This window comes from Oncorhynchus tshawytscha, linkage group LG33 (assembly GCF_018296145.1).
Source record: "Oncorhynchus tshawytscha isolate Ot180627B linkage group LG33, Otsh_v2.0, whole genome shotgun sequence".
Taxonomy (NCBI): domain Eukaryota; kingdom Metazoa; phylum Chordata; class Actinopteri; order Salmoniformes; family Salmonidae; genus Oncorhynchus; species Oncorhynchus tshawytscha.
In genome coordinates this window covers 40,744,225-40,771,871 of record NC_056461.1, presented here as the reverse complement: position 1 = coordinate 40,771,871, position 27,647 = coordinate 40,744,225, and the positions used below count along the sequence as shown (strand labels likewise).

General features: G+C 43.1%; 1 protein-coding gene across 1 annotated transcript in view; it reads right to left on the bottom strand.

Annotated features, from left to right (window-relative positions):
* The window catches only part of LOC112230707 (relaxin receptor 2-like), a 206,495-nt gene that overhangs the window by 131,738 nt on the left and 47,110 nt on the right, over window positions 1–27,647 (bottom strand). Inside the window, exons 2-5 of the mRNA XM_042311509.1 lie at window positions 21,513–21,662; window positions 19,298–19,381; window positions 19,094–19,199; window positions 13,376–13,447 (exon numbers count right to left, since the gene is read on the bottom strand). Of these exons, the coding sequence (XP_042167443.1) occupies window positions 13,376–13,447; window positions 19,094–19,199; window positions 19,298–19,381; window positions 21,513–21,662 (412 nt within the window). The remainder of the gene's footprint in view (window positions 1–13,375; window positions 13,448–19,093; window positions 19,200–19,297; window positions 19,382–21,512; window positions 21,663–27,647) is intronic.

Genomic DNA, 27,647 nt, shown 5'->3' with positions numbered 1-27,647 from the left:
AGGAAAATAAGAACAATCCGAAATTCCTTTTTGATACTGTCGCAAAGCTAACTAGAAAGCAGCATTCCCCAAGAGCGGATGGCTTTCACTTCAGCAGTAATAAATTCATGAACTTCTTTGAGGAAAAGATCATGATTATTAGAAAGCCAATTACGGACTCCTCTTTAAATCTGTGTATTCCTTCAAAGCTCAGTTGTCCTGAGTCTACACAACTCTGCCAGGACCTAGGATCAAGAGAGACACTCAAGTGTTTTAGTACTATATCTCTTGACACAATGATGAAAATAATCATGGCCTCTAAACCTTCAAGCTGCATACTGGACCCTATTCCAACTAAACTACTGAAAGAGCTGCTTCCTGTGCTTGGCCCTCCTATGTTGAACATAATAAATGGCTCTCTATCCACCAGATGTGTACCAAACTCACTAAAAGTGGCAGTAATAAAGCCTCTCTTGAAAAAGCCAAACCATGACCCAGAAAATATTTAAAAAACTATTGGCCTCGAATCTTCCATTCCTCTCAAAATATTTAGAAAAGGTTGCGCAGCAACTCACTGCCTTCCTGAAGACAAACAATGTATATGAAATGCTTCAGTCTGGTTTTAGACCCCATCATAGCACTGAGACTGCACTTGTGAAGGTGGTAAATTACCTTTTAATGGCATCATACCGAGGCTCTGCATCTGTCCTTGTGCTCCTAGACCTTAGTGCTGCTTTTGATACTATCGATCACCACATTCTTTTGGAGAGATTGGAAACCCAAATTGGTCTACACGGACAAGTTCTGGCCTGGTTTAGATCTTATCTGTCGGAAAGATATCAGTTTGTGTCTGTGAATGGTTTGTCCTCTGACAAATCAACTGTAAATGTCGGTGTTCCTCAAGGTTCCGTTCTAGGACAACTATTGTTTTCACTATATTATACCTCTTGGGGATGACATTCGAAAACATAATGTCACTGCTATGCGGATGACACACAGCTGTACATTTCAATTAAACATGGTGAAGCCCCAAAATTGCCCTCGCTAGAAGCCTGTGTTTCAGACATAAGGAAGTGGATGGCTGCAAACGTTCTACTTTTAAACTCGGACAAAACAGAGATGCTTGTTCTAAGAAACAAAGAGATCTTCTGTTGAATCCGACAATTAATCTTAATGGTTGTACAGTCGTCTCAAATAAAACTTTGAAGGACCTCGGCGTTACTCTGGACCCTGATCTCTCTTTTGACGAACATATCAAGACTGTTTCAAGGACAGCTTTTTTCCATCTACGTAACATTGCAAAAATCAGAAACTTTCCGACCAAAAATTATGCAGAAAAATGTATCCATGCTTTTGTTACTTCTAGGTTAGACTACTACAATGCTCTACTTTCAGGCTACCCGGATAAAGCACAAAATAAACTTCAGTTAGTGCTAAATACGGCTGCTAGAATCCTGACTAGAACCAAAACATTTGATCATATTACTCCAGTGCTAGCCTCCCTGCACTGGCTTCCTGTCAAGGCAAGGGCTGATTTCAAGGTTTTACTGCTAACCTACAAAGCATTACATGGGCTTGCTCCTACCTATCTCGCTACGGTCACAAGACGCAGGCCTCCTAATTGTCCTTAGAATTTCTAAGCAAACAGCTGGAGGCAGGGCTTTCTCCTATAGAGCTCCATTTTTATGGAATGGTCTTCCTACCCATGTGAGAGACGCAAACTCAGTCTCAACCTTTAAGTCTTTAATGAAGACTCATCTCTTCAGTGGGTCATATGATTGAGTGTAGTCTGGTCCAGGAGTGTTAAGGTGAACGGAAAGGCTCTGGAGCAACGAACCTTCCTTGCTGTCTCTGCCTGGCCGGTTCCCCTCTTTCCACGGGGATTCTCTGCCTCTAACCCTATTACAGGGGCTGAGTCACTGGCTTACTGGTGCTCTTTCATGCCGTCCCTGGGAGGGGTGTGTCACTTGAGTGGGTTGAGTCACTGATGTGATCTTCCTGTCTGGGTTGTGCCGTGGCGGAGATCTTTGTGGGAGATCTTTGTGGGCTATACTCGGCCTTGTCTCAGGATGGGCAGTTGGTGGTTGAAAATATCCGTCTAGTGGTGTGGGGGCTGTGCTTTGGCAAAGTGGGTGGGGTTATATCCTTCCTGTTTTGCCCTGTCCAGGGGTATCATCGGATGGGGCCACAGTGTCTCCTGACCCCTCCTGTCTCAACCTCTCATCACCCCGAGAACACCATCCAGTGAACCATGGTGGTGGCAGAATCATGCTGTGGGGATGTTTTTCATCGGCAGGGACAGGGAAACTGGTCAGAATTGAGGGAAACCTGTTTCAGTCTTCCAGAGATTTGAGATTTCACCTTCCAGCAGGACATTAACCCTAAGCATACTGCTAAAGCAACACTCGAATGGTTAAGGGGAAACTAGTCAAAGCCCAGATCTCAATTCAATTGAGAATCTGTGGTATGACTTAAATATTGCTGTACCCCATTCAACTTGAAGGAGCTGGAGCAGTTTTGCCTTGAAGAATGGGCAAAAATCCCAGTGGCTAGATGTGCCAAGCTTATAGAGACATACCCCAAGAGACTTGCAGCTGTAATTGCTGCAAAAGGTGGCTCTACAAAGTATTTGCTTGTGGGGGTTGAATGTTTTTTTTGTCTTATTTCTTGTTTGTTTCACAAAAATAAATATTTTTGCATCTTCAAAGTGGTAGGCATGTTGTGTAAATCAAATTATATAAACCCCCCCAAAAAATATATTTTAATTCTAGGTTGTAAGGCAACAAAATAGGAAAAATTCCAAGCGGGGTGAATACTTTCGTAAGCCACTGTATGTAAATAGAACAAATAAAACACCATGAATGGATAACATAAGATCATAGATACAATTCGGCTACATAGGTCCTTCAAACATGATTTGCAATGGATTGCAAAAACACAATAATCACAAGAATGGCTTTAGATCAAAGTCTATGTTGAGACCAAAAGGAGCCAAGGTCTTTACATTAAAGATCCAGATGGGCTCTCGTTTTAACAATAATAATAATAAGTCTTATGTTTGGGGAAAATCCAATACAACACATTACTGAGTACATCACTCTCCATATATTCAAGCATAATGGTGGCTGCATCATGTTACGGGTATGCTTGTCATTGTTAATTAGAGGGCGGATCCTCTTTTTTTCAATTTTCGACTAAAATTACATACCGAAATCTAATTGCCTGTAGCAAGGATATGCATATTCTTGGTACCATTTGAAAGAAAACACTTTGACGTTTGTGGAAATGTGAAAGGAATGCAGGAGAATATAACGCAATAAATCTGGTAAAAGATAATACAAAGAAAAAACCATCATCTTTGAAATGCAAGAGAAAGGCCATAATATATTATTCCAGCCTAGGTGCAATTTAGATTTTGGCCACTAGATGCCAGCAGTGTATGTGCAAAGTGTTAGACTGATCCACTGAACCATTGCATTTCTGTTCAAAATGCTGTATCAAGACTGCTCAAATGTGCCTAATTTGTTTATTAACTTCTTGGATATAGGGGGCGCTCTTTTAATTTCTGGATTAAAAAAAACATGCCCGTTTTAAGCGCAATATTTTGTCATGAAAAGATGCTCGACTATGCATATAATTGGCAGCTTTGGAAAGAAAACACTCTAACGTTTCCAAACGTTCTAACGTTATCTGTGAGTGCCACAGAACTCATGCTACAGGCGAAACCAAGATGAAACTTCAACCAGGAAATGGGCAGAATTTTTGAGGCTCTGTTTTCCATTGTTTCCTTATATGGCTGTGAATGAGCCTGCCCTTTCTATCGTTTCTCCAAGGTGTCTGCAGCATTGTGACGTATTTGTAGGCATATCATTGGAAGATTGGCCATAAGAGACTACATTTACCAGGGGTCCGTCCGGTGTCCTTTGTCTAAATTGGTGCGTAATCTACAAGCTGCACGCAGTCATCCAGTGATTGAGAGGAGAGAGGAGGCTTTCAACGAACGATATATCATGAAGAGATATGTGAAAAACACCTTGAGGATTGATTCTAAACAACGTTTACCATGTTTCAGTCGATATTATGGAGTTAATTTGGAAAAAAGAAAAAAGTTTGGCGTTTTGATGACTGCTTTTTCGTTTTTTTTTGGTAGCCAAACATGACGCACCAAACGGAGCGATTTCTCCTAAACAAATCATCTTTCAGGAAAAACTGAGCATTTGCTATCTAACTGAGAGTCTCCTCATTGAAAACATCTGAAGTTCTTCAAAGGTAAATGATTTTATTTGAATGATTTTCTGGTTTTTGTGAAAATGTTGCCTGCTCATGCTAATGCTAAATGCTACGCTAGCTGCGCTAGCTGTTACACAAATGCTTCTTTTGCTATGGTTGAGAAGCATATTTTGAAAATCTGAGATGACAGTGTTGTTAACAAAAGGCTAAGCTTGAGAGCTAGCATATTAATTTCATTTCATTTGCGATTTTCATTAACGTTGCGTTATGGTAATGAGCTTGAGGCTGTATTCACGATCCCGGATCCGGGATGGCTCGACGCAAGAAGTTAATAACTTGTCATGTTCAAAATTGTGCATTCTCCTCAAACAATAGCATGGTATTCTTTCAATGTAATAGCTACAGTAAATTGGACAGTGCAGTTAGATTAACAAGAATTAAACATTTCTGTCAATATCAGATATGTCTATGTCCTGGGAAATGTTCTTGTTACTTACAACCTCATGCTAATCGCATTAGCCTACGTTAGCTCAACCGTCCCGTGTAAGGGACACCGATCCCAAAGAAGTTTTTAAGGACTGGAGAGTTTTTCAGGATAAAAAAGAAACGGAATGGAGCTAAGCACAGGGAAAACCCTAGAGGGAAATCTGATTCAGTCTGCTTTCCACCAGACACTGGGAGATTCATTCACCTTTCAGCAGAACAATAACCTAAAACAAATCTACACTGGAGTTGCTTACCAAGAAGACAGAAAACAGTGAAGTGATTGAGTTACAGTCTTCAATTAAATCTACTTGAAAATCTACATCAAGACCTGAAAATGGTTGTCTAGAAATATATCAACAACCAATTTGAGTTTATAGAATTTTGAAAATAATAATGGGTGAATGTTGCGCAATCCATGTGTTGAAAAGTCTTAAAGACTTACCCAAAAAGACTCACGCCTGTAATCACTGTCAAAGGTGATTCTACAAAGTATTGACTTAGAGGTGTGAACACTTATGTAAATTTGATATTTCTGTATTATACCATTTCAATAAAAAAAAAAATATATATATTTTTTGTCATTATAGGGTATTGTAGATGGGTGAGATTTTAAAAGTATTTTATGCATTTTGAATTCAGGCTGTAACACAACAAAATGTGGAATAAGTCAAGGTGTATGAATACTTTCTGAAAGTGGTATAAAGCGATGTCATCTACAAAATGCCTTCCAATACTCTACAAACTGGATCCAGTTTATCACAGTGCCATCCATTTTGTTACTAAAGCACCTTATACCACCCACCACCGCGACCTGTATGCTCTAGTCGGCTGGCCCTCGCTACATATTCGTCGCCAGACCCACTGGCTCCAGGTCATCTACAAGTCCATGCTAGGTAAAGCTCCGCCTTATCTCAGTTCACTGGTCACAATGGAAACACCCACCCGTAGCACGCAGGTGTATCTCACTGATCATCCCTAAAGCCAACACCTCATGTGGCCGCCTTTCCTTCCAGTTCTCTGCTGCCTGTGACTGGAACGAATTGCAAAAATCGCTGAAGTTGGAGACTTTTATCTCCCTCACCAATTTCAAACATCTGCTATCTGAGCAGCTAACTGATCGCTGTAGCTGTACATAGTCCATCGGTAAATAGCCCACCCAATTTACCTACCTCATCCCCATACTGTTTTTATTTATTTACTTTTCTGCTCTTTTGCACACCAGTATCTCTACCTGCAAATGACCATCTGATCATTTATCACTCCAGTGTTAATCTGCAAAATTGTAATTATTCGCCTACCTCCTCATGCCTTTTGCACACAATGTATATAGACTCTTTTTTTTCTTTTTTGCTACTGTGTTATTGACTTGTTTATTGTTTACTCCATGTGTAACTCTGTGTTGTTGTCTGTTCAGACTGCTATGCTTTATCTTGGCCAGGTCGCAGTTGTAAATGAGAACTTGTTCTCAACTAGCCTACCTGGTTAAATAAAGGTGAAATTTAAAAAAATAGGAGTAGTCTGTGAATGGTGTGTGTGTGGAGTGTGTGTGGGGGTGTGTGGTGTGTGTGGTGTGTGTCTGTGTGGTGTGTGCCTAATCACATCTCTCTGTGTGTGTGGTGTGTGTGTGGGGGGGCTGTGTGTGTATGTGCTGTGGGGTGTGTGTGTGTGGTGTGTAGGGTATGTGTGTGGTGTGTAGGGTGTGTGTGTGTGTGTGCGCGCACTTGCAAGTGTAGAGCTCTGCCTAATCACATCTCTCTGATTGGGTCTAAGTGGCAAGGAGATCCGGGCCCGTATCCACAAATCGTCTCAGAGAAGACAATTTGTCGTTTTACTCCTCCTCATACATGCTGAGAACAGAGACGTTTTACTCCTCCTCATACATGCTGAGAACAGAGACGTTTTACTCCTCCTCATACGTGCTGAGAACAGAGACGTTTTACTCCTCCTCATACATGCTGAAAACAGAGACGTTTTACTCCTCCTCTTATGGGTAAAAATAGAAGCTACACATGAAGCCTCTTTAGTCATAAGAGTCACGCCTAGTCGACAGATATTTAGGACCAGCAGGAAAATAATCCTGTAGCAACAGGAAATGTGAATTATTATTTGGATTATAATTCATGGACATTTTTTTTAGGGCAAATAAAATCTGAAATTTCAAAGTGGAAATTACAAACTTTAGAAGCTTTTAAAAAAAAAGTAAAATTCGCTCAAAATTTACAGCAACAAAAGAGTGATCGAATTAAGATCCTACATCTGTATTCATGCCAACATATTATGGAAGAATTAAGAGTAGGCAAAGCGATCATGTCAGACAAAAATGATTTCAAGCCGTTTAACAATGCAACATTTGATATACAGTTACGTTCACCGTGGTTGACTGAAGCGCACAATTGGGTTCACAGCTGGCGATGCCTCATCAAAGTTATTCCCCATCATTTGCAGTAATATCAATCAGCGTCATCACTATCTCTCCTTTGTGGTACCTCAAACTGAGACAAGTGAAATCAGCTCATAAAGGTTTGTCTTGGCAGTGTCTTAACATCATCCTAAAACCCTGTTCCCTACACAGCGCATTATTTTTTTACCAGGACCCATAGAGCTCTGGTCAAAAGTAGTGCACTATGTAGGGAATAGGGTGCACTATGTACGGAATAGTGTGCACTATGTATGGAATAGTGTGCACTATGTAGGGAATAGGGCTCTGGATTATAGTAGTGCACTATGTAGAGAATAGGGCTCTGGTCTAAAGTAGTGCACTATATAGGGAACAGGCTGCTATTGGGGATGCAAACTAAAAGGCTGAATGCATTATAAAGTGATGGATTACCCAAATTACACAGTCACTGTACAACTCTGGTAAGTGTTCAGCTGCTGCGGCTGCTGTGAAAGTAATGGGACCCAAACTCATTTCTACACACATTTCCACATTAGTGTTTTATGCAAATAACACGTGTTCTGTAATTGTACCGCTTTCCCCACTTATTCATTCAACCATTCAGTCCTCTCACATGCAGACATTCTTCCCCAGGTGGTCCCTTGTAGCTCAGTTGGGTAGAGCGTAGCGCTTCCAACGCCAGGGTTGTGGGTTTGATTCCTACAGGGGACCAGTATGAAAACATGTATGCACTCACAACTCTGGATAACTGTGTCTGCTCAATGACTGAAATGTTGTACATGTGACTGTATTTCTTGCCAATTTACCTGGTGCACTATGCCTTGCGTAATGACATGAACACTAGCTCCTGGTGTTAGTTAATGCCTAGTGAACCAGTCCTTAGCTCAGTGGGATAACAGTGTTGCAGGTGTACATATCTCCATGGTTCAAACTCAGTTCTACACTTCTAACAAGATATGACAGTGTTCCTAACAGGATTGTAACTAGTCAACTATGATACATGAACTAAATACATTTTTATGCAAATGTATAATATTGACAATAAATCGAGTTTAACCCAGTCCAGTCCATTCCAACCTACTCCAGTCCAGTCCAACCTATTCCAGTCCAGTCCAACCTACTACAGACCAGTCCAGTCCACCTACTCTCACAAGTCCAGTTTCAAATTGTTTAGAACACACAGTCTCGGCAGGTGTGTGTATGTGGAGAAGACAATGTCATGTCAGATAGTATAGTATAGTATAGTATAGTATAGTATAGTATAGTATAGTATAGTATAGTATAGTATGGTATAGTATGTTATGGTATAGTATGGTATAGTATGGTATAGTATGGCATAGTATAGTATTCAGCCATGCTGCCCTGTTCGGAGATAATTGTAATTTTCCTAAGTTATTTTTTGTGGCACCTGACCACACAAATGAACAGTAGTCAAGGTGTGACAAAACTAGGGCCTGTAGGACCTGCCTTGTTGATAGTGTTAAGAAGGCAGAGCATCGCTTTATTATCGACAGACTTCTCCCCATCTTAGCTACTACTGCATCAACATTTTTTGACCATGACCGTTTACAATCTAGGGTTACTCCAAGCAGTTTAGTCATCTCAACATGCTCAAGTTCCACATTATTTATTACGATATTTAGTTGAGGTTTAGGGTTTAGTGAATGTTTTGTCCCAAATACAATGCTTTTAGTTTTAGAAATATTTAGAGCTAACTTATTCCTTGCCACCCACTCTGAAGCTAACTGCAGTTCTTTGTTAAGTGTTGCAGTCATTTCAGTCGCTGTAGTAGCTGGCGTGTATAGTGTTGATTCATTTGCATATATTCACGCAATTAAAGCAATTCATGCTTTACTCAAAGTAAGTGGCATGTCATTAGTAAAAATTTAAAAAAGCAAGGGGCCTAAACAGCTACCCTGAGGAGTTCCTGATTCTACCTGGATTATGTTTGAGAGGCTTCCATTAAAGAACACCCTCTGTGTTCTGTTAGACAAGTAACTATTTATCCACATCATAGCAGGGGGTGTAAAGGCTTAACACATGCGTTTTTCCAGCAGCAGACTATGATTGATAATGTCAAAAGCTGCACGGAAGTCTAACAAGACAGCCCCCACAATAATTTGATCATCAATTTCACTTAGCCAGTCATGAATCATTTGTGTAAGTGCTGTGCTTGTTGAGTGTCCTTCCCTATAAGCATGCTGAAAGTCTGTTGTCAACAGTAGCTGTTGTACTTTTCACAATAATTTCACGAGGCCTAATTCACATGATGTGCCTACATACTTATAACTACTAACTAGGCTAATAAATAATCACATCTTTTTATTTCAATTATTTCATTAACCTTTCAAGTTATCCCTTTAGATAGACATATTTTTTCAACAAGATATTTAATTTCCCTGCAAATCATTACGTCGCTATGGCACCCTGTTCCCTACATAGTGTATTATTATTTTTTACCAGGACCCATAGAGCTCTGGTCAAAAGAAGTGCACTATGTAGGGAATAGGGCTCTGGTCTACAGTAGTGCACTATATAGGGAACAGGCTGCTATTGGGGACGCAAACTAAAAGGCTGAATGCATTATAAAGTGATGGATTACCCAAATTACACAGTCACTGTACAACTCTGGTAAGTGTTCAGCTGCTGCGGCTGCTGTGAAAGTAATGGGACCCAAACTCATTTCTACACACATTTCCACATTAGTGTTTTATGCAAATAACACGTGCTCTGTAATTGTAACGCTTTCCCCACTTATTCATTCAACCATTCAGTCCTCTCACATGCAGACATTCTTCCCCAGGTGGTCCCTTGTAGCTCAGTTGGGTAGAGCGTAGCGCTTCCAATGCCAGGGTTGTGGGTTTGATTCCTACAGGGGACCAGTATGAAAACATGTATGCACTCACAACTCTGGATAACTGTGTCTGCTCAATGACTGAAATGTTGTACATGTGACTGTATTTCTTGCCAATTTACCTGGTGCACTATGCCTTGCGTAATGACATGAACACTAGCTCCTGGTGTTAGTTAATGCCTAGTGAACCAGTCCTTAGCTCAGTGGGATAACAGTGTTGCAGGTGTACATATCTCCATGGTTCAAACTCAGTTCTACACTTCTAACAAGATATGACAGTGTTCCTAACAGGATTATAACTAGTCAACTATGATACATGAACTAAATACATTTTCATGCAAATGCATAATATTGACAATATATCTAGTCAAACTTCATATTGTTTATAATTCATAGTCTCTGCAGGTGGAGAAGACATTGTCAGACAGTAAGGTATTCATTTTTTTACCAGATAAGTTGACTGAGAACACATTCTCATTTACAGCAACAACCTGGGGAATAGTTACAGGGGAGAGGAGGGGGATGAATGAGCCAATTGTAAGCTGAGGGTGATTAGGTGACCATGATAGTATGAGGGACCAGTTTCCCGGTCCCTGCCAGTTTCCCAGTCCCTGCCGATGAAAAACATCCATGCTTCACTGTGGGGATGGTGTTCTCGGGGTGATGAGAGGTGATGGGTTTGCACCAGACATAGTGTTTTCTTTGATGGCCAAAAAGCTACATTTTTGTCTCATCTAAGCAGAGAACCTTCTTCCATATGTTTGGGGCGTCTCCCACATGCCTTTTGGCGAACACCAAATGTTTTTTTTATGGCCAATCTTCCGTAAAGCCCAGCTCTGTGGGGTGTATGTCTTAAAGCGATCCTATGGACAGATACTCCAATCTCTGCTGTGGAGCTTTGCAGCAACTTCAGGGTTATCTTTGGTCTCTGATTAATGCCCTCCTTGTCTGGTCCGTGAATTTTGGTGGGCGGCCCTCTCTTGGGAGATTTGTTGTGTTGCCATATTCTTTCCATTTTTTAATTATGGATTTAATTAATGGTTCTCCGTGGGATGTTCAAAGTTTCAGATATTTTTTTATAACCCAACCCTGATCTGCACTTCTCCACAACTTTGTCCATGACCTGTTTGGAGATCTCGGTCTTCATGGTGCCGCTTGCTTGGTGGTGCCCCTTGCTTAGTGGTGTTGCAGACTCTGGGGCCTTTCAGAACAGGTGTATATATACTGAGATCATGTGACAGATCATGTGACACTTAGATTGCACATAGGTGGACTTTGTCTTATTTAGATAAGATCTTACACCAGATCTTTTTTAGGGGCTTCATAGCAAAGGGGGTGAATACATGCATGCACCAATTTTCCGTTATTATTTTTTTCACTTCACCAATTTTGACTATTTTGTGTATGTCCATTACATGGAATCTAAATAAAAATCTATTTAAATTACAGGTTGTAATGCAACAAAATAGGAAAAATGCTAAGTGGGGTGAATACTTATGCATGTAACGGTTTTCCTTCTCTTCTGAGGAGGAGTAGGAAGGATCGGACCAATATGCAGCGTGGTACGTGTCCATGTTAATATTTATTTTAACTGAACACAAAACAAAATAACAAGAGAACGAATGAAAACGAAACAGTTCTGTCTGGTGCAGACACAGAGACAGAAAACAACTCCCCACAATCCATAGTGGGAAAACAGGCTGCCTAAGTATGGTTCTCAATCAGAGACAACGATTGACAGCTGCCTCTGATTGGGAACCATACCAGGCCAAAACCAGAAATACAAAACCTAGAACAAAACAGTTTGTTCAGGGTGTGAGCATTCTAAAGTAGAGATAAAAAGGGAACTAAGGTCAGGACGTGACAGTACCCCCCCCAAAGGTGTGGACTCCGGCCACAAAACCTAAACCCATAGGGGCGGGTCTGGGTGAGCATCTGTCGGCTCTGGCACGGGACGTGGACCCCACTCCACCATAGTCTTGGCCCACTTAAGTGCTGCCTTTGGAGCGGCGACCCTCGCTGCCGTCCTCAGACTGGGGAACCTTGCAGGGGGCCTCGAATAGACGGGAGATTCCGGCAGCGCCGGACAGGTCGGGAGACTCCGGCCGCGCCGGAGTGAAGGGCGACTCCGGCAGCTCTGGAGTGAAGGGCGACTCCGGCAGCTCCGGACAGGAGGGAGACTCCGGAAGCGCCGGATAGGTGGGAGAACCTGGAGGGAGGAGACAGAGAGACAGCCTGGTGCGTGGTGCTGCCACAGGACCCACCAGGCTGGGGAGACCTACAGGAGGCCTGGTGCGTGGAGGATGCACCGGATGGACCGGGCTGTGGGGGAGCACTGGAGCTCTGGTGTGCAGCCTTGGCACCACTCCTCCAGGCTGGATGATCACTTTAGCCCGGCCCCTCCAGAGTGCAGGCACAGGTTGAACCGGGCTGTGGGTGAGCACGGGAGATCTGGTGCATACCACTCGCACCACTCCCTTAGGCTCAATGCCCACATTTGCCCAGCACGGGTGGAGAGCAGGCATAGGGCGAACTGCACCTGGTTACCACGCTGCTTGGTCCTTTGGTGGTGGGTAGTTCTGTAACAGTTTTCCTTCTCTTCTGAGGAGGAGTAGGAAGGATCGGACCAATATGCAGCGTGGTACGTGTCCATGTTAAAATATTTATTTAAACTGAACACAAAACAAAATAATAAGAGAACGAACGAAAACGAAACAGTTCTGTCTGGTGCAGACACAGAGACAGAAAACAACTCCCCACAATCCATAGTGGGAAAACAGGCTGCCTAAGTATGGTTCTCAATCAGAGACAACAATTGACAGCTGCCTCTGATTGGGAACCATACCAGGCCAAAACCAGAAATACAAAACCTAGAACAAAACATAGAATGCCCACCCCAACTCACGCCCTGACCAAATTAAAATAGAGACATAAAAAGGAACTAAGGTCAGGATGTGACATTGCAAGGCACTGTATAGTACAGTTAGGTATAGTATGGTTTAGTATAGTATAGTACAGTATGGTATGGTATGGTTTAGTATGGTTTGGTATGGTTTAGTATGGTTTGTTATGGTTTACTATGGTGTGGTATGGTTTAGTATAATATAGTATAGTATGCTATGGTTTATTATAATGTGGTATGGTTAGGTAGCCTAGCGGTTAGAGCGTTAGGCGAGTAACCAAAATTTTGCTAGATCAAATCCCAGTGCTGACCAGGTAAAAATCTGTTGTCCTCCGTAAAGCAGTTAAACCACTGTTCCCTGCGTGCGGTGGATGTTGATTTAAGTCAGCCCCCCGCACTTCTCTGATCCAGAAGACCTCACCTCTCTGATGCAGAAGACACATTTCAGTTGAAGACATTCAGTTCTATAACTGACAAGGTATCCCCGTTTAGTATATTTTTATTAAGGTATAGTAATGGTACTCACAGTCTCTGCAGGTGTGTGTATTTGGAGAAGATGTTGTCCGACAGTCTCTTTATCTCGTTACTCTTCAGAGACCTGCAACAGGAACACTGCCCCGTTACTATGGTTACACGGGACACACACACACACACACATGCACGGATGCGTGCACGCACACACAGACACACACATCCATAATGCTACTTGAAAATCCAATCCATCAGCCTTGATGAGATCCTCTATTCTGTGAGATGAATGTGATATATTATATAATTAGAGCTGAGCTGGAACAGCAGATGAGCCCTTGTTTTTCTCTCAAAATGATTGACATGCCTAAAGATTCTTATAAATATAAATATAGTAGTCAAAAGTTTAGTATTTGGTTCCATATTCCTAGCACGCAATTACCTTAAGCTTGTCACTCTACAAACTGGTTGGATGCATTTGCTGTTTGTTTTGGTTGTGTTTCAGATTTTCTTTGTGCCCAATAGAAATTAATGGTAAATTATGTATTGTGTCATTTTGGAGAAATTTTTATTGTAAATAGGAACATAATATGTTTCTAAACACTTCTATATGAATATGGATGCTACCATGATTACAGATAATTCAGATTGAATCGTGAATAATGAGTGAGAAAGTTGCAAAGGGTCAAAAATCATTCCCCCAAGACATACTAACCTCTCACTATTACAAATAGTAGGGGAGTATGTCTTGGGGGGTATGATCTTTGACCGTTTTCAACATTTTCTCACTCGTCATTATTCACGATTCATTCAGGATTATCCGTAATCATGGTAGCATCCACAGCAGTGTTTCTGCTGAAAGTCATTTAGCTGTGGCGCTGCACCACGGCAAAATCATTGAAAAAATATGGAACATGCAAAACTTTTGCTGCCGAGGCGCACTTTGAAGACGCTAGAACAGTTCACATTTGGATGGACGTACTGCCAAATTCTCTACAACTACGTTGGAGGCACCTTCTGGTAGATAATTCAATTTTCAATTCTCTGGCAACAGCTCTGGTGGACATTCCTGCAGTCAGCATGCCAATTGCAAGCCCCCTCAACTTGAGACATCTGTGGCATTGTGTTGTGAGACAAAACTGCACATTTTAGAGTGGCCTTTTATTGTCTTCAGCATTTTGTGATTATGGAACATTTCTGGGATATTTTATTTCAGTTCGTGAAACATGGGACCAACACTTTACATGTAGTGTTTATATTTTCGTACAGTATAGTTAAAAGTTCATTTGTGACCTGGCTAATGATTAGCCCAATAGGATAAATGCAGATAGGCAACCCCAGGCTTCAGCCTATTTATTTATAGACACAATGCTGCATCAGTTGGGCTACAGGTGATAATGCTTATTGCTACAGTAATAGCATACCTGATAATATGGATCATGCATAGGCTATGAAATAATTGTAATTCATAATTTTATCAATATATTATTGGGCTAATTTCTGGAGGTGGAAATTATATTTTAGAAGGTGTCAGCATAATGTTATTTTGGAGTAGAATGTCCTAAAAAGTCACCAGAACTGAGCTTTTCAATCCTTCTACATAAAAGTTTCCCAGACCCCCAAAACAAAGGGGAGGGAGCTGAGAAATTGTATTAGTTTAATTAGATGTAGTCACCTGTTTAGGGGACCTACGTGGTTCTGGTACCAGTTCTGACCATCATACACCTATTTGGGGAGTTTCTCCCATTCTTCTTTGCAGATCATCTCAAGCTCTGTCAGGTTGGATGGAGAGTGTCTCTGCACAGCTATTTTCAAGTCTCCCCAGAGATGTTGGATTGGGTTCTAGTCCGGGCTCTGGCTGGGCCACTCAAGGACATTCGTCACCCAGTCCCTGCCACTGAAAAACATCCCCACAGCATAATGCTGCCAAAACCATGCTTCATCATAGGGATGGTGCCAGGTTTCCTGCAGACGTCGAGCTGGGCATTCAGGCCAAAGAGTTCAATCTTGGTTTCATCAGACCAGAGAATTTTGTTTCTCATGGTCTGAGAGTCCTTTAGGTGCCTTTTGGCAAACTCCAAGCAGGCTGTCATGTGCCTTTTACTGATTAGTGGCTTCTGTCTGGCCACTCTACCATAAAGGCCTGATTGATGGAAAGCTGCAAAGATGGTTATCCTTCTGGAAGGTTCTCCCACCTCCACAGAGGAACTTTGGAGTTCTGTCACAATGACCATCGGGTTCTTGGTCACCTCCTTGAACAAGGCCTTTCTCCCCCGATTGCTCAGTTTGGCCGGGCGGCCAGCTCTAAGAAGAGTCTTGGTGGTTCCAAACTTCTTCCATTTAAGAATGATGGAGGCCATTGTGTTCTTGGGGACCTTCAATGCTGCAGACATTTTTTGGTACCCTTCCCCAGATCTGTGCCTCTACAAAATCATGTCTCGGAGCTCTATGGACAATTCCTTCGACCTCAAGGCTTGGTTTTTGCATGCACGGTCAACTATGGGACCTTATAGAGACAGATTTTTTTACCTTTCCACATCATGTCCAATCAATTGAATTTACTACAGGTGGGCTGCAATCTGTAAGGATCAATGCTGGTAGACGGGAAGCAAGTACAGTTAGTGAACATTTAATTAGGAACAGACATGGAACAGGACAGGACAGCATCTGGACATGAACACATAACATTAATGCAGATACAGGGAACAAATGGGGGAATAGACATTTGTAGACGTGGCAACAAAGGGGAGGAGTCCAGGTGAGTCCAATGAGTGCTGCTGCACGTAATGATGGCGACAGGTGTGCGTAATGAGATGCCACCTGGCGCCCTCGAGCGCCAGAGAGGGAGAGCGGGAGCAGGCGTGACAGTACCCTCTAGGGGCGCCACCCGGGGTCCCACCTGGGCAAGCCTGACGCGCCAGCCGAGGCATGGGCGCTGCACAAGCCGGCTGGGGGCATAGAAGCCCAACAAGCTGGCAGCAGCATGGGAGCCTGACGATCCAGCTGAGGCATGGGAGGTTGGCGAGTCGGCTAAGGCGCGGGAGCCCGATGAACCGGCTGAGGCATGGGAGGTTGGCGAGCCGGCTAAGGCGCGGGAGACCGATGAACCGGCTGAGGCATGACGTGGGACGAGCGCCTGATAAGCCGGGCTGAGGCGTAGGAGCCCGACAAGCAGGCTGAGGCATGATGTGTGATGGGAGCCTGCCGACCCAATCGGGGAAAGAAGACCTCTCGAGCCAGCTAAGGCGTGGAAGCCCAACGAGCTAGCTGAGGCACCCCCGGTTCCATCAGTGAAGGCATTCGGACCTGACGTCACCAACCAAAATACAAAAAAACAAAAAACCTCCTTGATGCTTCGTATAGTGGTGTTAGCATTCTGTAAGAATCGACGTTGGTAGACGGGAAGCAAGTACAGGGAGTGAACATTTAATTAGCAACAGACATGGAACAGGACAGCATCTGGACATGAACACATAATATTAATGCAGATACAGGGAACAAAGAGTTATAGACGGGGCAATCAACAAAGGGGAGGAGTCCAGGTGAGTCCAATGAGCTCTGCTGCGCGTAATAATGGTGACAGGTGTGCAGCCTAGCTGCCAGAGAGGGAGCGCGGAAGCAGGTGTTATATCAATTAAGTTGTAGAAACATCTCAAGGATGATCAATGGAAACAGGATCCACCTGAGCTCAATTTTGAGTCTCATAGCAAAGCGTCTGAATACTTACGTAAATAAGGTATTATTTCTGTTTTTTGTTTTTTTATATATAATTTGCAATGTATTTTTATGTGTGTATTTGTTTTATGTTACGTTAGAGTGATGGTCTGGGAATGTCTGAGACTTTAATTTCACAGGAAATAAACTACTGCTGTTACACCATCATCTCATCTGAAGAGGGGAATCTAGTCAAGTGAATTCTCTGAATTTACCTGACTGATTCATTGCCTGTGTGTGTGTGTGTGTGTGTGTGTGTGTGTGTGTGTGTGTGTGCGTGTGTGTGTTGTCAGCACCAAACCAACCACATTTCTACTCTGGGACTGTAATGAAACCTCGCTAACACAGACCCACATATACAGTGCCTTGCGAAAGTATTCGGCCCCCTTGAACTTTGCGACCTTTTGCCACATTTCAGGCTTCAAACATAAAGATATAAAACTGTATTTTTTTGTGAAGAATCAACAACAAGTGGGACACAGTCATGAAGTGGAACAACATTTATTGGATATTTCAAACCTTTTTAACAAATCAAAAACTGTAAAATTGGGCGTGCAAAATTATTCAGCCCCTTTACTTTCAGTGCAGCAAACTCTCTCCAGAAGTTCAGTGAGGATCTCTGAATGATCCAATGTTGACCTAAATGACTAATGATGATAAATACAATCCACCTGTGTGTAATCAAGTCTCCGTATAAATGTACCTGCACTGTGATAGTCTCAGAGGTCCGTTAAAAGCGCAGAGAGCATCATGAAGAACAAGGAACACACCAGGCAGGTCCGAGATACTGTTGTGAAGAAGTTTAAAGCCGGATTTGGATACAAAAAGATTTCCCAAGCTTTAAACATCCCAAGGAGCACTGTGCAAGTGATAATATTGAAATGGAAGGAGTATCAGACCACTGCAAATCTACCAAGACCTGGCCATCCCTCTAAACTTTCAGCTCATACAAGGAGAAGACTGATCAGAGATGCCCATGATCACTCTGGATGAACTGCAGAGATCTACAGCTGAGGTGGGAGACTCTGTCAATAGGACAACAATCAGTCGTATATTGCACAAATCTGGCCTTTATGGAAGAGGTGCAAGAAGAAAGCCCTTTCTTAAAGATATCCATAAAAAGTGTTGTTTAAAGTTTGCCACAAGCCACCTGGGAGACACACCAAACATGTGGAAGAAGGTGCTCTGGTCAGATGAAACCAAAATTGAACTTTTTGGCAACAATGCAAAACGTTATGTTTGGCGTAAAAGCAACACAGCTCATCACTCTGAACACACCATCCCCACTGTCAAACATGGTGGTGGCAGCATCATGGTTTGGGCCTGCTTTTCTTCAGCAGGGACAGGGAAGATGGTTAAAATTGATGGGAAGATGGATGGAGCCAAATACAGGACCATTCTGGAAGAAAACCTGATGGAGTCTGCAAAAGACCTGAGACTGGGACGGAGATTTGTCTTCCAACAAGACAATGATCCAAAACATAAAGCAAAATCTACAATGAAATGGTTCAAAAATAAACATATCCAGGTGTTAGAATGGCCAAGTCAAAGTCCAGACCTGAATCCAATCGAGAATCTGTGGAAAGAACTGAAAACTGCTGTTCACAAATGCTCTCCATCCAACCTCACTGAGCTCGAGCTGTTTTGCAAGAAGGAATGGGAAAAAATTTCAGTCTCTCGATGTGCAAAACTGATAGAGACATACCCCAAGCGACTTACAGCTGTAATCGCAGCAAAAGGTGGCGCTACAAAGTATTAACTTAAGGGGGCTGAATAATTTTGCACGCCCAATTTTTCAGTTTTCGATTTGTTAAAAAAGTTTGAAATATCCAATAAATGTCGTTCCACTTCATGATTGTGTCCCACTTGTTGTTGATTCTTCACAAAAAAATACAGTTTTATATCTTTATGTTTGAAGCCTGAAATGTGGCAAAAGGTCGCAAAGTTCAAGGGGGCCGAATACTTTCGCAAGGCACTGTAAGCACAAGCACACGACACATGACACACACACACACACACACACACACAGACTGCGAACACGCACATGGAGAGAGGTACTTACAGCCAGGTGACATTGGTGGAGACTTGAGGAACGTCATGTAGGTTGACTTCCACACACTCCAGCTCTGTCTTGATACAGTCACAACGCTGTGGGTACTGCTGCAAGACTACACAACAACACACAAGTAATACACAACTACACACAGATACAATAATACTGCAGATCTACACCAACACACACACACAAACACACCCACACACTTACAGCAGTCTTCTGGTAACGGTAGGACCTGTGGTTCGACCTTCCTGATGGTTCGATCAAAGATGTCCGCCCATCCACTGTTGTCTCCTACAGACACAAAAACATCAGTTATGTATAGTACTATTACACCATATAACACCTAGCTTGCACATTAACACTGAAAGGCGAGGATTTTGTGTTTCTTCCTGGGCTCTCCTATTGGATTCACAATCTCAAATTCTTCGGAATATAAAATAATCTGGAGTGCATTATCATATTTAGAAAAATATTGGATGCTTTTTAAATGTTTTTACATCTTGGAAATGTGATAGGACGCCCTCCACAAATCTATGGCTTTAAATGCTCATGTTTTAGTCTTCATGGTTGAAAGGTGGTCTGTTTATCAGTACAATTGCATCTGAATTTGTTTTCAATTGGTTCAACAAATGGAAAATAGGCCTCATAATATTTGTCATTTCGTCTCTGAGTGGACAGTGCTGATAATCCATGCAGAACAAGACTTTGTTTTATTGTCCCATATACAATATTTGAGCTGCGGTTGAATTGTCCAGTCTGTGTGATTCACAAATCATTTCAACTCAATTTTCATACTTGAGTAAAAGTAAAGATACCTTAAAAGAAAATGACTCAAGTAAAAGTGAAAGTCACCCAGTAAAATACTACTTGAGTAAAAGTCTAAAAGTATTTCATTTAAATGTACTTAAGTATCAATAGTAAAAGTATAAATCATTTAATATTCCTTATATTAAGCAAACCAGGCGGCAGGTAGGTAGCCTAGTTGTTAGAGTGTTGAGCCAGTAACCGAAAGGTTGCTGGATCAAATCCCCTAGCCGGCAAGGTTACATTCTGTTGTTCTGTCTCTGAGCAAGGCAGTTAATCCACTCTTCTCCAAGTGCTGTGGATGTTAATTAATGCAGCCCCCTTCACCTCTTTGATTCAGAGGGGTTGGGTTAAATGTGGAAGATGCATTCAGTTGTACAAGTGACTAGGTGTCCCTCAGATGACATGTTTTTTTTAATTTACGGACAGCCAGGTGCACAGGTCAACATTCAGACATGATTTACATTTGTGTTTAGTGAGTCTGCCAGATCAGAGGCAGTAGGGATGACCCGGGGATGTTCTCTTGATAAGTGTGTGAATTACAATTTTCCTGTCCTGCTAAGCATTCTAAACGTAACGAGTACTTTTGGGTGTCAAGGAAAAATGTATTGAGTAAAAAGTACATAATTTTCTTTAGGAATGTAGTGGAGTAAAAGTAAAAGTTGTGAAAAATATCAATAGTAAATTAAAGTACAAATACCCCAAAAAACTACTTAAGTAGTAAGTTCAAGTATTTTTACTTAAGTGCTTTACACCACTGCTGAAATGTGGGTTATTAGAGGAGGCAATAATAGAGCTATCCTTTGAATTGTGCTTGAAGCAAGCATGTTGTCCTCTTGTAGTTTCAATGTGACTGGTTCCTGTAACATCTTACTGAGTAACATGTCTACCGTTGTGCTCAGTGACATCAGATCAATGAGTGACAGTATGCCAAATCATTATTTTAGTGTTTTGATGCTGTTTTATACATGCACTGATACCCTCCAAAACGTTTTTTTTTTTCTTTTTCACAACACTTATTTAAAAAACACCAACATTTAGATTGAATTAACCATTTTGGGTGTTTCAGAGTACTTATATTCTCTTAAAAAAACTTTGTGTGTATTAGAACACATTGGGTTTCCATTCAAAACACCCTCCAAACACCAGATCTCAGCTTAGGTGTTCTGAGCCTTTATATTTTTACAGTCCACCTGTAATCGCTGCCAAAGGTGCTTCTACAAAGTATTGACTCAGGGGTGTGAATACTTATGTAAATTAGATACTTCTGTACTTCATTTTCAATTCATTTTCACAACAGCAACAACAGCAAATCATAAATATTTAATTATGGGGTATTGTGTTGTCATTATGGGGTATTGTGATGTCATTATGGGGTATTGTGATGTCATTATGGGGTATTGTGATGTCATTATGGGGTATTGTTTGTAGATGGGTGAGAAAAGAAATACATTTAATCCATGTTGAATTCAGGCTGTAACACAGCAACATTTGGAATAAGTCAAGGGATATGAATACTTTCTGAAAGCAATGTAACATGTGACAGAGGCAATGCATTTCTGGATCTGGGGTGATTTCTGGGTCTCAGGAAGGCAGTAGTCATACAATACTCTCTCACCACAGTTGTCCTCGTCGGCTCCATTGGGACAGTCTCTATGTCCATTACACTGTAGAGCCTGGTGTAGACACACTGTCACATTACCACAGGGAAACTGGCCCAGAGGACAACTGCTCTCTACTGACACCCTGCTGGACACCATTGCTGCAGCTGGAGGGAGGAGATAGGAAGACGAGGGGAAGGAGGGGGAGAGAGGAGATAGAGAGTGACATTTTTAGCACATTTAAAGAAATGAATAGACAAAAACAAAGAAAGAAAGAAAGAAAGAAAGAAAGAAAGAAAGCTACTTTCACTCCAACAAACTACTGCTGACGCACTAACCACTAACTCCTTATTACAGCCTACTGTATCCATAGTCCCCTTTGTCCATTCCCATTCAACAGCAGTGCTATAAATTACCTATTACAAAAAACAGCTGAAGGTGTAATCAAATAATAATCATAATAATGAAAACCTCTAGTGGCTTTGTACTCTCAGCTCCCAACCTCCCCACTCTCAACCGGGCTCTGGCTTCATGAGAGCCTTGTTAAGACCAAGGCTTAATGTGAGAAGTGGGGGCTCTGTATTACCGGAGAAGTGGGAGGCTCAGAGGTACAAGAGAATTGGGGGGCTCTGAGGTACCGGAGATGTGGGGGGCTCTGAGGTACCGGAGAAGTGGGGGCTCTGAGGTACCGGAGAAGTGGGGGCTCTGAGGTACCGGAGAAGTGGGGGCTCTGAGGTACCGGAGAAGTGGGGGCTCTGTATTACCGGAGAAGTGGGGGCTCTGAGGTACCGGAGAAGTGGGGGCTCTGAGGTACCGGAGAAGTGGGGGCTCTGAGGTACCGGAGAAGTGGGGAGGTACCGGAGAAGTGGGGGCTCTGAGGTACCGGAGAAGTGGGGGCTCTGAGGTACCGGAGAAGTGGGGGCTCTGAGGTACCGGAGAAGTGGGGGATCTGAGGTACCGGAGAAGTGGGGGCTCTGAGGTACTGGAGAAGTGGGGGCTCTGAGGTACCGGAGAAGTTGGGTGCTCTGTGGTTCCGGAGAAGTGGGGTGCTCTGAGGAACCGGAGAAGTGGGGGGTTCTGAGGTACTGGAGAAGTGGGGGCTCTGAGGTACCGGAGAAGTGGGGTGCTCTGAGGTACCGGAGAAGTGGGGGCTCTGAGGTACCGGAGAAGGGGTTCTGGGGGAGAAGTGGGGGCTCTGAGGTACCGGAGAAGTGGGGGCTCTGAGGAACCGGAGAAGTGGGGGCTCTGTATTACCGGAGAAGTGGGGGCTCTGAGGTACCGGAGAAGTGGGGGCTCTGAGGTACCGGAGAAGTGGGGGCTCTGAGGTACCGGAGAAGTGGGGGGGGCTCTGAGGTACCGGAGAAGTGGGAGGCTCAGAGGTACAAGAGAATGGGGGCTCTGAGGTACCGGAGAAGTGGGGGCTCTGAGGTACCGGAGATGTGGGGGCTCTGAGGTACCGGAGAAGTGGGGGGATCTGAGGTACAAGAGAATTGGGGTGCTCTGAGGTACAAGAGAATTGTGGGGCTCTGAGGTACTGGAGAAGTGGGGGCTCTGTGGTACCAGAGAAGTGGGGGCTCTGTGGTTCCAGAGAAGTGGGGGCTCTGAGGAACCAGAGAAGTGGGAGGTTCTGAGGTACTGGAGAAGTGGGGGCTCTGTGGTACCAGAGAAGTTGGGTGCTCTGAGGTACCGGAGAAGTGGGGTGCTCTGAGGAACCAGAGAAGTGGGGGTTCTGAGGTACTGGAGAAGTGGGGGTTCTGAGGTACCGGAGAAGTGGGGGCTCTGTGGTACCAGAGAAGTGGGGTGCTCTGAGGAACCGGAGAAGTGGGGGTTCTGAGGTACTGGAGAAGTGGGGGTTCTGAGGTACCGGAGAAGTTGGGTGCTCTGAGGTACCGGAGAAGTGGGGGTTCTGAGGTACCGGAGAAGTGGGGGGTCTGAGGTACTGGAGAAGTGGGGGTTCTGAGGTACCAGAGAAGTGGGGTGCTCTGTGGTACCAGAGAAGTGGGGTGCTCTGAGGAACCAGAGAAGTGGGGGTTCTGAGGTACCAGAGAAGTGGGGGCTCTGTGGTACCAGAGAAGTGGGGTGCTCTGATGAACCGGAGAAGTGGGGGTTCTGAGGTACTGGAGAAGTGGGGGTTCTGAGGAACCGGAGAAGTGGGGGTTCTGAGGTACTGGAGAAGTGGGGGTTCTGAGGTACTGGAGAAGTGGGGGTTCTGAGGTCTGAGGTACTGGGTAGAAGTGGGGGCTCTGAGGTACCGGAGAAGTGGGGGGCTCTGAGGTACCGGAGAAGTGGGGGTTCTGAGGTACCGGAGAAGTGGGGGTTCTGAGGTACCGGAGAAGTGGGGAGCTCTGGGGGTTCTGAGGTACCGGAGAAGTGGGGGGTTCTGAGGTACCGGAGAAGTGGGGGCTCTGAGGTACCGGAGAAGTGGGGGCTCTGAGGTACCGGAGAAGTGGGGGTTCTGAGGTACCGGAGAAGTGGGGGTTCTGAGGTACCGGAGAAGTAGGGGGCTCTGAGGTACTGGAGAAGTGGGGGCTCTGAGGTACCGGAGAAGTGGGGGTTCTGAGGTACCGGAGAAGTGGGGGTTCTGAGGTACCGGAGAAGTGGGGGCTCTGAGGTACTGGAGAAGTGGGGGCTCTGAGGTACCGGAGAAGTGGGGAGCTCTGAGGTACCGGAGAAGTGGGGGGGTTCTGAGGTACCGGAACGCATGTAAATAAATCAACTTTATAATAAAGGGAAACTGGCCCAGAGGAAACTGGCACTGAGGACCAAGCTTTATCATAGTTTTGCGCACTGGCATAGAGCAGTAGAGTAGAGGCACTTGCAGAAGTTTCACAAATGGGGGAACATTTTCTTTTGTCATGGGTTTGGAAAAAAAGTGTCTTCTATAAATGTATTTCATGCAATTCTACATAAATGTAGATGATTGGAGATTATAGAAGAATATTGTTTAATACCTCAAAAATGATCGAAGTGACAGGCTAGGGCTACTTTGACACGGACAAACGGAGAATCTGAGATCAATAAACACGACCTTGTCTTGAATCCATCAATAGTCCAGGCCTAGGTGTGTGGAGACACACATATTGTACAATATGAGGACGAAGTCCTAAAAAGATGTTCAGTATCACTGATTCCCCCATTGATGCTCAGTTCTCTCACCTGCAATGGCTCGATACGCTCGTGCCAAACTAGTGTATATTTTAGTTATATTTTGAAAGTTGATTACTTGGTATCCTACAGGCAGATTAGTATTGTCTTTTCAGCAGGATCCATTTTTTTTTTACAACCTTTGTTTTCCCGCGATTGATTTTGAAATATAGAGAAACTATCGATCGTCTGTGGCTAAATTATAGTCACACTCCTGGCATAGTATTCTGAATTATTTCATTTATTTCTGAACAGACAGCGAATCCCATTCCAGTTCTGTGAAAGATACAGGCACGCTTCTCTCTCTCACCACAGCAATGGCCACGCGTTAGTCTATATAGGCTACAATGTTGCCCAAACCACGAACCCAGGCCAGCATAACATGTATTCATTCATAGAATATGAGGCACTTTTCACATTATGTATTTTAAGGGGCAGTCAGGAGAATTACACAGGAGTCTACTTGAATTAACTCTGATTGCTTTTATTCAAATTTTTACATTGCAAAAAGTGAAAATAATTATTCATGCCATGAGAGGTACAGAATCCTGGTAAATGGGTTCCTGAACATAACCGTCCAAAACTGAGGGGAGTCCTGTTCTGGCAGGATTTGTTAAGACGAGGAGATTTTGGCTGTATGACACACACACACACACACACACACACACACACACACACACACACACACACACACACACCCCTCCCTCCTCATAACCCCTGTCAACAGAACAGTGTGATCCTGCCACTCTACTGACTAAAGAGGGAGGGTGGGAGGGAAGGGAGGGAATGATGGGTGCAATTGAGATAATCTGTGTGGGTGATTATAGCGTATTATGATGGTTTAGCGAAATAATTTCCTTATTGTACTCTGGACAATTTTAATTGCAATAGGCACAAAGAGGCTTTCTTAAGGTCAAACGTCTTTCTCATCTAGGGCGTCATAGCTTTATTATTCTGATAAAGGTATTCAACTGCACGCTCATCCCAGCCAGGTCGCTTTAGATCCACCTCGAAATCCCACATCTGTCCAGGTACCCAGGATGTCAGGACATCCTTTCAAAACCGGACACTAGGAGCAACCGTTAGCGCTATTACTATCAAGTAAGCTTAGGTTTTGCTAGGGCGTTGCGGATGGGGGAGGTGGATGGACGTAAATCGTAAACTCCGGCTCCGGGTGTTGCTTGTTCAATTTTGGTGATAGCAAATAAACAAAACAAAAAAACGAGTACCTATCTCAAACCCTTAATTTAACCATTTGGAATCAATGCCTAAACGTAATGTTTTAACCCTATCCAAAAACGTAACTGTTAAAATGTAACCATTCGGAATGAATGCCTAATCCAGCCGCAAGACAACAGTGACAGCAGCAGAGCAACCCAGGGTGTCCAAAACACCTCGAAATTTGACCTTTGGAGCAACTTCGAAATTTGACGGTTGGAGAGACGTGGACAAACATAGGAATCTGAATCATAAGCTCTTGTTGCTCAGCCTGTGATCACGTCCTTTAGAAATGTCTCTCTCACTCTCTCTCTCTCTCTTTCTCTCTCTCTCTATCTCTCTCTCACTCTCTCTCTATCTCTCTCTCACTCTCTCTTTCTCAAATGTAAAAGTTTTTTTTACATTGGAAAAAAGTACAGACTCAGAGCTACAAAATGGTGTATCATAAACTGCAGTTAAGATACTTCTACCCCCACTTTTGTGAAAATGGTCCTCGAATGTTTTGGTAAACTTACTGGAGAGCTCTTCTTTGTCTACACCCATTCAGCATCGTCCACGCCCTCTTAAGCCTTAGCCTCACCCACGCTAGTGTCCCACCTGGCCAAAAGCCAGGGAAAATGCAGAGCACCAAATTCAATTAAATTACTATATAAATCAAACTTTCATTAAATCACACATGCAAGATAGCAAATTAAAGCTACACTTGTTGTGCATCCAGCCAACATGTCAGATCTCAAAAAGGCTTTTCGGCAAAAGCAAACAATGCTATTATCTGAGGATAGCACATCCGTAAACAAAGAGAGAAAAGCATATTTCAACCCTGCAGGCGCGACACAAAACGCAGAAATAAAAATATAATTCATGCCTTACCTTTGACGATTTTATTTTGTTGGAACTTCAATATGTCGTATAAACATCACCAATGGTCCTTTTGTTCTATTAATTACGGAGATATATATCCAAAATGTCCATTTATTTGGCGCGTTTGTTCCAGAAAAACACTGGTTCCAACTTGCGCAACGTGACTACAAAATATCTCAAAAGTTACCTGTAAACTTTGCCAAAACATTTCAAACTAATTTTGTAATACAACTTTAGGTATTTTTTTACGTAAATAATCAATAAAATTGAATACGGGATGATTTGTGTTCAATACAGGAGGAAAACAAACTGTAGCTTTCTGGTCACCCGCCTCTATCTAACAGTACACTTCAAGTGACCCTCGTTCAAGATGGCTGTACTTCTTCATTACACAAAGGAATAACCTCAGCCAATTTCTAAAGACTGTTGACATGCAGTGGAAGCAGTAGGAACTGCAAGAAGGTCCCTTAGAAATCTGGATTCCCAATGAAACCACATTGAAAAGAGAGTGACCTCAAAAATAAATCTGAATGGTTTGTCCTCGGGGTTTCGCCTGCTAAATAAGTTCTGTTATACACACAGACATGATTTAAACAGTTTTAGAAACTTCAGAGTGTTTTCCTTCCAAATCTACTAATACTATGCATATCTTATCTTCTGGGGATGAGTAGCAGGCAGTTGAATTTGGGCATGCATTTCATCCAGATGTGAAAATACTGCCCCCTGTCACCAAGAAGTTAAGGAAACTGTGGCACCCCCAAAAAATGCCATAAAAAAGTCAGACTACGGATTGCAACTGAACGCGACAAAGATCATACTTTTTTGGAGAAATGTCCTCTGGTCTGATGAAACAAAAATAGAACTGTTTGGCAATAATGACCATCGTTATGTTTAGAGGAAAGTAGGGGAGGCTTGCAAGTCGAAGAACA